At 56.1% G+C, this 11,510-nt stretch overlaps 1 protein-coding gene across 1 annotated transcript; it reads right to left on the bottom strand.

Moving 5' to 3' along the window:
• Window positions 1-1,346: 1,346 nt before the first annotated feature.
• Window positions 1,347-3,634, bottom strand: LOC134654389 (uncharacterized). The gene is made up of 2 exons (XM_063509854.1): window positions 1,459-3,634; window positions 1,347-1,411 (listed from the first exon to the last, which is right to left on the bottom strand). Exons 1-2 carry the CDS (start codon window positions 3,632-3,634, stop codon window positions 1,347-1,349), a joined length of 2,241 nt encoding a protein of 746 aa, XP_063365924.1.
• Window positions 3,635-11,510: the final 7,876 nt, after the last annotated feature.

Raw genomic sequence — 11,510 nt, 5'->3', positions numbered from 1 at the left:
CTCCGCACGGCTGCGTCTAGCTCTGCCTCCGTTACCGGAGGCACCCCGACTTCCGCACCCTCAAACCCTGCGAGCTGATGGGGAGGTGCCATTTCTGGGGGCTGGTGTTCCGGTCTGTTCGGAAACAAGTTGGAAACAACCACCCCCAGTAGTCGAGGCTCGAGACTCTCTGTCAAGGGGGGGGCCCAAGGGCGTAATTTACCCCTGACCGTCTTGTACGGCCTCCCCCATGGGTCTCGGTTTAGAGTCTCGAGAAGCTCCGCTCTGGCGCTCGCCTTTGCCTCGCAGATGGAGAGCTGCAGCGCCTTGACCGCCTCCCTGTAGGCACCGTACAGCCGCGTCTCCTCTTCAACGTCTCGGTGTCTGCGTCGACGGGACCGTGTGTACTGGCGTCTCGCCCTGTTGGAGCAGGATCGGAGTTCTTCGATTTCTCGCGACCACCAGTACACTTGACGCTTCGGAGGCCGTGGCTTGGCTCGTGACATGCCTGCGTCACAGACTTGTGACATGGCTTCGCGGAACCAGGCTGCCTCCTCCTCGGTCTCCACAGGCCCAGGAGATGTTGTCCAGGCCTGGACGAGGGACGCTATCTCCACCGCTTCACGATCCAGGCTGTTCAGGGCCCAACGAGGATAAGGGGTCGCAGCACGGCCATTCGGACGACGATCCGTGTCTGTCGTGCCTCCGGAGGACGTGGAGACATCAAACCGGATGTACAAATGGTCTGATAATGTCTCCACCGTCTCCAGTACTCTCCAGCCACGGACGCGGGTCGCGAGTGCCGGGGTCGCAAACGTCACGTCTACTATGGATTCTCCCTGCCAGCGCACGCAGGTGCTGGCCGACCCTCGGTTCAGAACCGACATACCGGTCATCGTCGCCCACTCCTCTAACAGGTCTCCACGGATGTCGGTTGCGGGACAGCCCCAGGCCATGGATTTGGCGTTTAAGTCCCCTGCGACTACTACCTGGCGCGGTTGGGTCTGCGCAACAAGAGCCGCCAGCTGGCCGAGGAAGGCTTCGAACTCGGAGACTCTTCTGTTGGGGGAGAAATATACCCCGATCAGGGTAATTTCGCCCCAGAGGACAGCCACATAGCCTCGGCCCCTCGACAACGTGGAGGGGGGCGGTATGCCCTCTACCCCTGCTTTTGTAATAATGGCCACCAAGCCATCCAGGTCCGCAGCCCAGTTGTGGCTGGGGGGGACGTAGTACGGCTCGGCGACCACGGCAGCATCTATCGACCACTGCGCCATGGACTGCAGGAGGAGATCTTGCGCCCCGGCGCAGTGGTTTATGTTCGCCTGGAGGATCCGATTGGTTGACCTCGTCATTTTGGCGCATTGTTAGTCGGACCCTCTTGTGCAGCCGGAGGCGCCGCCACTCCAGGGGTGCCTGGTTTGTTGGTCACCTTCCGGGACATGCGTTTTGGGGCTTTAGCCCCCATCGCGCAGGTACTGCTGCCGGCACTGTGGTCAGCAGGTTTGCCCGCTGCAGTGCACAGAGTGCAGTGGGGCGCGGCGGTGCAGTCCCTGGCCCGGTGACCGGATTGACCGCATCGGTAGCATTGGTCACTACGGTCGATTTCTGAGGTGCACCCCCTCCTAACATGGCCAGGCACCAGGCAGCGGAAGCACCTCAGGGGTCGGGACTCCAGCAGCTTCACGTTTGCCGAAGCCCATCCGACGAGGAGTCGCCCCTCAGCCACTTTCTTGGCGGCTGCTACGGGGCAGCGAGCCCACGCTGTGCCCAGGCCTGTTGGCGTGCGGGAGATCCGGCCAACTTTCACTGCCTCTAGGGCACACCCTCCAACTTTCGCCACGGCAGCGGCGAGCTCTTCCTCTGTAACCGAGTCATCCAGGCCGGAAATGCGCATCTCCGCGCATTTTACCGGCCTAGAGATGCGGACGTCGGCCACATTAAGCGTCTCCCTCAGCTTGGCAGCAAGAGAGTCTGCTTGGTTGCCGCTGGTGGTGTCTGGGCCCGGGATCTCCAGGATTGCCGCCCCTGTCACTGCCCTACGGAACCTCAGGCCGGTGATACCGAGCCCATCCAGGGAGATTTTGGTCTTGGCCTCCGTAATCAACGTTCCGTAGGTAACGCCCCTCTCTTCTGCTCCCGTCTCCAGGGTGAGGACTACGGCCGCTGACCGCGGGGTGCGCAGTAGCGCCTTGGTCTTATTGCGACCCTTCCCTTCTTGCGCTTTCCGCGGTGCCGCCGGCTGTTGTGGCTTCGCAGTCGTCGCTTCTCCAACGGGAGACTTCTTTTTATTCTTCTTACCCCGCTTGACCACAGTCGTCCATTCCTCTTCCGAGGCAGGCACTGTTGTCTGCAGCCGAGGCTGCCGGACTTGGGAAGCGGGGCCAGGAACACTCGTAGGACGCTTTTTGGGCCCCTCCTTCTTTTTGTTCTTCTTCGCAGCCCGCTTCGCACCCGCTGGGTTGGTAGGAGCTGGAGTGTGACCGGGGGGAGAGCTTCCTGCTTTGGAAGGTGTGGGAGCAGACGACACCTGAGTAGGTTGCTGTGGGAGCAGTCTCTCCTCCAGGGCGCTCAACCTTGTACCCATCATGTCACTCACCTTGGCCATGATATTGCGCTCTAGGTCACCTTGCTCCCGAGCAGGTGATGTCGCCGTCTCTTGGCGCGTCCCTTCGAGGCGCTGCCCAAGGCTAGCACGCAAGTCGCCCATCTCCTTACGGAGCTCGGCCATTTCCGCCTTGAGGCGAGCGTTTTCGGCGGCGAGCCTCCTCGTCTCATCGGAGACAGTCCGGCCCCTCATCTCACCGACAGCTTCCCGGATCGCAGCCACAGCCTCCTTCAGGATTCGTTGGTACGTGCCCTTTAGGTTTTTGGACTTGGTGGCCACGTCCTTGATTAGCCCCAGACTATCCCGCACCTGCTGGTTTAGGGCCAGGGCAGTGCGGTTTTCTTCGTCGTCTGACCCACTTGTCGTCCCAAACGAATCCGGATGGCGGGCAAGCCGTCTTAGCGTCACCATTTTGGACGCGGCTATCAGGTCCTCTTCAGTTTGCAGCTCGAGCTCCAGGCGCTTAGCCTTTTCCTTGGTTAGCCCGGCGTGGCGCGCCGTGGATGGTCGGCGGCCTGTTCCTCGCTTGGAAGGTCCCGAGGCGGGCTTTCCTTGCTCCGCAAGATCGGAAGCCTCGCCGCTCGGCGATGCTCCCGTGTCGCTACCACTGCTTCGCTGCCTCTTCCGTCCTGCGGCCATTTGGGCAGTTAGCGAAGCGTCGGATTCGGCGGTTTCCACGTCGGTTGGCACCGGAGAGAAAAATACTCCGTCCCCAGGGAGGTCACCCGTGTCTATTCTCCTGGGGGAGAAGAACTCCTCCCTGCCAAGAGACGGGACCCTTTCTGGCATGCGTTCTATTAGCACTACGGCTTTACGTCTCTCACTAAGCCCCCTAGCGGGTTTGGGTGGGGAGCGTGTAGAATCCACCGCCGTCCCCGGAGGCACGTCCTCATCATGGAACACCCAGCGCCCCTGGGCGTCCTGAAATGGTCGGAATCCATCCTTGGGGTGGCCAGTGGAGGCTCCTGCCTCCGCCGGACTGCTATTCTCCCCATCAGCCCCTCCTTGCAGCCTCAATACCAAATCACTCTGCAAATCGGTGTCCATAAAGTGTTTGCTTGTGTTGTCGTTTCGGGATCGTGAGTGGTTTGCCCCCCCAGAATACGGAAGGCGGCATGTCGCCACAGCATGGGCGATTGCCCGTCCTGTGGCGACATGGAGGATTGGAACCTCCTGGGGTAGTTCTACATTTTCGTTTCCACTCATTTTGTGTGCTATTTTGAGGAGGTATGCCCCTCCCTGACGTTTGTGACTGGACTCCCTCCAGCCACGCATCCCATCGGCACGTCAGACACACCTTGGGATTGGGGTGATTTTTATAGTGGTTTTCTTCCACTTCTTCATCCGCCGCGCTTGGTGGCCGGAGCCATCCCACTCCTCACCCCGCCAGAGGTAATTTCTAATAGGGGACCTATTAGAAATTCCCGACTTTGCAGCTCACACTGTGCCCTCTGCTATTCAGAGGGACACGCGGAGCCACCCGCCCAGCCACTCCTCAGGGTATCAATCAAGGAACTGCTCCTCGGGCAAAGATCCGGAATGTGACCCCCGGCAGCCGTCATTGGAAGCCAAAAGCCCCCCAGACGCACAACAGATCCGCGCGGCATCCGGTGCGCGATCCTCCCGATCCGCTAACACCGCCGACCCGCCCGGAGAAATAGATCTGCAATTGGGTTTCACAGAAGCCCAATGCACAATCCTTCCAGACAGCTAGGCAATGTCAGAAAAGCAGAAGGCTCTCCAATCCGGCAACCACCCACATCCACGACGCGTCAGGGAGCCCTCAGCCTCCTCCCCAGACGTCCGCGCGCGGAACAGTGACTTAATTGACACTACATACTGCTCTCATAGCTCCTCCTCTTTGCTCGTCCACTGCGCCGTCTGCTTATTCAGAGGGACGCGTGGAGAGCCATTCTCGGGCACAGAGCCCCCCAAATACCCCCCTGGTGTTTGGTTCGCGGGACTACGTCCTACCCCGGCACGACAGCGGGCCGGGGCATTCCCCTATCCACCACCTGGGGACGCGCCACGTCGGGGTTCACCTCCCCGCCCACTCGGACACCCGAGCAGGTCCGTGGAACCTAACCTTTTTTTTTTTTTTTTTATAGAGGGGAAATGCGTTGCGCATACCACCCAGGCGCGGGGACGGGCCTGGGTGGTTATGTGGGACTCCCGTATAGGCTAATGAGGCCCACGGTATACCCACTAAAACCCCTCTTGGCCGGCTCAACGCAATATGGCGAGGTCACAGGGACACTGCGGCACTCTTCCGCAACCTCGCCAGCGGCCGTCCGGACTCCGGACACGACTCTGGAGGAATTTAGTATTCCCCCTACCTCCCTAATTGCGCGCCATTATTACGGCGTGCTTGCCACCCCAGGGACCCTTGTGTAGGCGATAGACGTCCCCGAGCCTATCGCCCGGAACCTAACCTAACCTAACCTTTTTTTTTTTTTTTTTTTTTTTCGTTGGAAAAATGCTTTATGCATACCCGCACACCCGGGGGAGGAGATGCGGGTTATGTGGGACTCGGCAAAGGTGCCGCTACCCACTAAAAAACCAACGGTATGCCTGCACGCCGCCGGTGGGGCGTGGCCACGGGTTCTCTAGAGTACGCAACCGCAGCCACGCCGGCGCCGCCCGCCTGTGCAGCGGGCCCTTCTCTTATGGGGGGCTAGAGAGAGACTTCTACCCCTGCCTCCTCAGAAGGCGCGTGGGCATACCACGCGCGCCCTCTCTGCGAGGCCTATGTAATGGGCAGCGACGCCCCCGCGCCGCTGCCCAGACCTCGCTAGGTGGGGGGGAGGAGATGGGCATACGCTCTCCTCCGGGCCCCTGTGCGCTTGCGGCGGATCGGGTGCGAGGCTGGGTTGGCCTCCCTTTCCCTCTCCGCTGCCTCCTTCTGCGACATTACATCCTCGCAGAAGGAGAGGACCGCTTTCCACGACCTCTCGTCGGCAACCATAGCCTTAACTACGGCTGGCAAGGAGAGGTCGTTCCCCACCACTGCCGCGAGTTCGCAGCGCTGCCCCTCCCAGGCTGGGCATTCCTCCAGGGTATGCTGCGCCGTGTCCTCGCCGCAGCCACACTGGTGGCACTCCGCCGTCTCCTCCCGTCTTGCGTACCGGTGCAGGTAGCTCCCGAAACAGCCATGCCCCGTGAGCACCTGCACCAGCCGGAAGGTTAGCGAGCCCCGCTCTCTCTCCAGCCAGTCTTGTAGGACCGGCCGGACCGCCTCGACAGTCCTGTGTCCTTCCTCGCGTCCAGCCAGTTGCTCCTCCCATTGGAGGACAATGGACTGCCGGACGAGGAGCTTTTGCGCCTCTACCTCCCTAGGCGCAGGATGGAACTCCCGCAGCCGGAGCTCCCTGCGCCACTCGTACAGAGACGCTTGGGCCTCCGCCTCCAGATCCCAAGGAGGCGTTCCCGCCAGCAAGCACGCCGCATCGTATGAGGTGGTGCGGTACCCGCGTACGACGCTGATGGCCATCGCCCTCTGAGCCTTTCTCAGCAGGGCGATATTTCGGGCCGCCAGATTCACCGCCCAGATCGGCGCCCCGTACAGGGCCATCGATCGCACCACCCCCATGTACAGACGGCGGCTCGCTACCTCCGGCCCCCCGATATTGGGCATCAGCCTCTTCAGTGCGGCCGATGCTGCCATTAGTCGGGGGGTCAAACCTAACCTAACCTAACCTAACCTAACCTAACCTAACCTAACCTTTTTTTTTTTTTTTTTTTTTTTTTTTTTTTTTTCGTTGGAAAAATGCTTTATGCATACCCGCACACCCGGGGGAGGAAATGCGGGTTATGTGGGACTCGGCAAAGGTGCCGCTACCCACTAAAAAACCAACGGTATGCCTGCACGCCGCCAGTGGGGCGTGGCCACGGGTTCTCTGGAGTACGCAACCGCAACCACGCCGGCGCCGCCCGCCTATGCAGCGGGCCCTTCTCTTGAGGAACTATTTAGTCCGGACCGGTCGAGCTGCGCCGCGCTCCGCCACTTTGCGCCGAATAAATGCGCCATCCGCGTGCGCCGGGGAAACATATAGTTTGAGTGCAGTGCGCGCCACGGTGCGAACTAGGTTGCGCCATTCGAGTGCGCCAGTGACAACTTCTTCTAAGTGTTTTGCGCCGCGGTGCTAATAACAAACTTGCGCCACTCGCGTGCGCCAGCGAAGAACATCCTGAGCGCTTTGCGCCACGATACAAACAAATCTGCGCCACTCGAGTGCGCCAGACTACGCCGTTGTGCGCCGGAGTGCCGTGTCTCCAGCCGTGCGCCGCTACGCCACCGCTGCGCCAATTTGATAGCCTTGTGGGCCAGGACATTGCCATTAGATACAAAGTCGCGCGCCATCAGTGGAGCAGAGCGGTCGCGTCCACTGGTAGCCCCTGAAATCTTGCGCCTTTTTGCGACTTTGCGCCATTGCGCTCCGAAGTGCGCCATCGCGCTCCCAGTCGCTCCTTTGCGCTCCGTGCGCCAAAGTGCGTCGCCGCGTTCCGAAGGCACCATCGTGCTCCGAGTTGCGCCGCTGCGCTCCGTGACGCGCCGTTGCGCCCAAACGCGCCTGTGCCATTGAGCGCCAAAGTGCGCCATCGTGCTCCAAGTAGCGCCGCTGCGCTCCGAGACGCGCCGTTGCGCCCAACTGCAGCAGGGCGCCTTCACGCTCCAGAGTGTGCCATCGCGCTCCTAGTCGCGCCACTCTGCGCCTACTCGCGCCATCGCGCTCCCAAGTGCGCCATCGCTGGAGCAGAGCGACTACACGACCGACCAAGAATACACGACCGACCTTCACGGAGCCGCGGGCCGCTGCACAGTTCTCCGAAGCGCTACTATAGGTTAGTTTTGTAGCATTAGATTTTAAGACACTACGGACTGCTCATTTTAGAACTAAGTTTAACGGCTCTATACATATAGAGAAAAATTGTAATAGTTAATTGACAGAGTCTGAGACTCTATATTCATACAATAAAAACCTACAGCAGACCGACACTATAGTCGCTAGACTGACTCTACATAGAGTCGACATTTTACAAATTTTCATAATTGTTTTATTTGTTGTTCCTTTTTTACTATTTCTGTGTTAGATTAGTTATACCTTTTGTTTGACATATTTATTACATCTTGTACTTGACATCATTGCTCTAGAAGCCCTTTTACAGCTTTCAACTACTATCATAAGTCGCTAGACTAGCTCTACATAGAGTATATTATACTGCGCTTACTTGTAATTTCTCCTTTTCACAAACTTTTATTGCTTATACCCCTATTGTATTTTGACGCCCCCCCTTTACAGGGGCTAATATAGAACCAGAATACCCTCCAACATGTTCAGGACACCGAGCAAAAAACAAAAAGGCGACCTGGAGACGGAAATGCCGTCTCCGCCAAAGACACTAGAGGAGGGCACCTCGCACCAAGCACCGACGGCTAGTAGGCTGTCGGAAGAAGTGCCAACCCCAGCCCCAAATGTTAGACGCAGTATCGGAGAGTGGGAACAGGGAAAAAGCCTTATTCCCACTCCGACTACAGAAACGAAGCGGGCAGGTCCTGCGGAACGGGTGAAGCTTGATAGCACCTACCGGCTTTCACCAAGCCCATCATCGGGAGAGGCCGCGGGAGCGATAACCATATCACCAGCGAAAAGGCATACCGTCCCACCTGCAAAACCGAAAAAAGTCTACTCGAGCAGGACGGCAGAGGCCCGGGTCCTCCACGACATGGCGGTCAAAAGCATAAAAGAAGGAAGAAATGTCAAAACGACAATCAAAAACGACGTCTTGGAGGCCCTGGACCGGCTGTACCAGCTCGTGAAGGAAGCTGAAACCGAGGCAAAAAAGGAGACAGATGCCGATACAAGGAAAGATAAACCAGTAGCAAACAGGGAGGTGCCCAAAGAAACCAAAGAGGCCATAAAGACATCGGCCGGAGCGGACAACGACACCTTCCTGTTAAAACTGGAAGAGCAAACTAAGCTCATAAAAGAGAACGGCAGGAAAATGGATGAGCTGAGAGCCTCGGTGGAGACTCAACGGGAAACCCTCGATAGGATGGTGACAACGGCGACATACGCCGGCGTGACGGCAGGACCGCCTAGAACGGTCCCTAAAGTCAGGGCGGAAGTAAGAAGTACCTTACACACCGTTGTCATCACCTCTAAAAATGAAACCGAAACAGGTGAGGAAGTCCTGGACAGAGTAAGGAAGGCGGCTGATGCCAAAGAGGGATGGATAAAGGTGGAAAAGGTAAGAAAGGCGAAGGACAGAAAGGTACTTATGGGATTCGGGACAAAAGGGGAGAGGGATAAATTCCGAGAAAGGATGGAGAGCCAGGGAGTCGACCTCACCGTCGAGGAAGTGAAGAACAAGGACCCGCTTCTGGTTCTTAAGAGCGTCCTCTCAGTGAATACAGGTGAGGACGTTCTAAAAGCTCTTAGGAACCAGAACCGGGACGTCTTTCGCGGCCTCGGCGAGGAGGAAGACAGGGTGGAAGTCAAGTTTAGGAAGAAGGCCCGAAACCCACTCACGAACCACATCGTCATCAGTGTCTCTGCCACAATATGGCAGAGGGCACTGGAACAGGGTAGCGTCCACATAGACCTCCAACGCATCAGGGTAGAGGATCAATCACCGCTGGTGCAGTGTACGCGTTGTCTGGGCTTTGGGCATGGAAAACGATTTTGCAGAGAGCCGGCGGACCTGTGCAGTCATTGTGGCGGACCCCACCTGAAGGCTCAGTGCCCCGAATGGATCGCAAGAGAACCACCCAAATGTCGTAACTGCGAAAAAGCAAGCCTAGGCGACGTAGAACATAACGCGTTCGACTTAGTATGTCCGACACGGCGCAAGTGGGATGATCTGGCACGATCAACTGTAGCGTATTGCTAAAGGCACCCAAGGCGAACAAACTCTATATCGCGTAGCCCAAGCAAACTTGCAGAGGAAAAAGCTGGCAACAAGTGAGATTCTTGTAGAAGCAGAGAAGCGGAAGATAGCAGTAGCTCTTCTGCAAGAGCCTTACGTTGGAGGGGCAAAGGAAATGAGGAGTCAGAGAGGTGTGCGAGTCTTCCAGGACACCAATGCTGGGGACGGGACTGTAAAAGCAGCAATAGCTGTTTTTAATACAGACCTCAATGTCATACAGTACCCAAAACTCAACACGAAAAACATCGTAGTGGTGGGAATCAGCACCAACGCCTGGGAGATTACGCTCGTCTCATTTTACTTTGAGCCCGACCAGCCAATTGACCCCTATTTAGAACATCTCGCAAGGATTAAGAGGGAAATTGGAAAGAGCAAAATGATTATTGGAGGGGACGCAAATGCAAAAAGCACATGGTGGGGCAGTCCAGTAATCGACCATAGGGGAGAGGACATGCTGGGTGCACTCGATGAATTAAACCTAAACATCCTAAACAGAGGGAAAATCCCGACTTTCGATACCGTTAGGGGAAACGTACGATATAGCAGTTACGTTGATGTAACAGCATGTTCACCCGATATGCTGGACCTGGTGGATGATTGGAAAGTGGACGAAGGATTAACGAGCTCGGACCACAACGGCATAGTATTTAACGTGTATCTCAAGAAATCCTCAGGAATAAAAATCAATAGAACAACAAGGAAGTACAACACAAAGAAAGCCAATTGGTCTACATTTCATGAGAAATTCAGACAATTGACCCAGGAACACCAAATCACCAGGACAAAGCTAGAACAAATAGACACCACAAATGAAATAGAAACAACAATCCAAGCTTATACCGAAGTAATAACAAAAACATGCGAAACAGCCATACCCAAAAAGAAAAACAATGAAAAACTTACCTTGCCGTGGTGGTCCGAGGAACTCGCCGAGATGAAACGAAGAGTCTCCACCAGGAAGCGCAGAATACGGTGCGCAGCCCCTGTACGAAGGTCGAAGGTCGTCGAAGAGTACCTAAAAGAAAAAGAGGAATATGAGCAAAGAGCAGCTAAAGCCCAGGTCGAAAGCTGGAAGGACTTCTGCCAAAAACAGGACAGAGAAGGATTGTGGGAGGGCATCTATAGGGTCATAGGAAGGGTAACAAAAAGGGAAGAAGACTTGCCACTCCAAAGGGACGGCAAAATACTGAACGCCGCTGATTCCGCGAAGTTGTTGGCGGAGACCTTTTTTCAAAAGGACCCTGTCAATAATGACAACGAACACCATCGCCATATTAGACAGAAGGCCGAAAAAGTGAATGAAGGTGAGCAAAGTACAATTTGTGAACCTCCATTTACAATGGCGGAACTAAACTGGGCCACAAAGTCTTTTAACCCCAAAAAAGCGCCAGGAGAGGACGGCTTCACAGCCGATATATGCTGCGAAGCCATCAAAAGCGACCCCGACCTATTTTTAACGCTCCTAAACAAATGCTTTGAACACCACTACTTCCCCAAGTCCTGGAAAGAAGCAACCGTGATAGCCCTAAGAAAACCTGGCAAAGAAAATTACATGGAACCTAAATCCTACAGGCCAATCGGACTTCTCCCGGTGCTGGGTAAGATCTATGAAAAACTACTAGTAGCTCGACTGAAATACTACCTAATACCACGCATGAGTACCAGACAGTTTGGATTTATGCCACAAAGGAGTACCGAAGACTCCCTCTATACCATGATGCAACATATAAAAAGGAAATTAGATCAAAAGAAAATCATAACCGTAATATCGTTGGATATAGAGGGAGCCTTCGATAGCGCCTGGTGGCCAGCAATAAGAGTCCGACTAGCAGAGGAAAACTGCCCACTGAGCCTGAGAAGAGCTATTGATAGTTATCTGACAGACAGAAAGGTCAAGGTAAGGTACGCGGGAGAGGAGCACTGCACAGAGACTAACAAGGGGTGTGTGCAGGGCTCCATAGGTGGACCGATCTTGTGGAACCTCTTGCTTGATCCA

This window comes from Cydia amplana, chromosome 14 (genome assembly GCF_948474715.1).
Source record: "Cydia amplana chromosome 14, ilCydAmpl1.1, whole genome shotgun sequence".
NCBI classification, from domain to species: Eukaryota; Metazoa; Arthropoda; class Insecta; order Lepidoptera; family Tortricidae; genus Cydia; species Cydia amplana.
The sequence above is the reverse complement of the archived record's forward strand: the minus strand, read 5'-3'. Positions and strand labels throughout refer to the sequence as shown.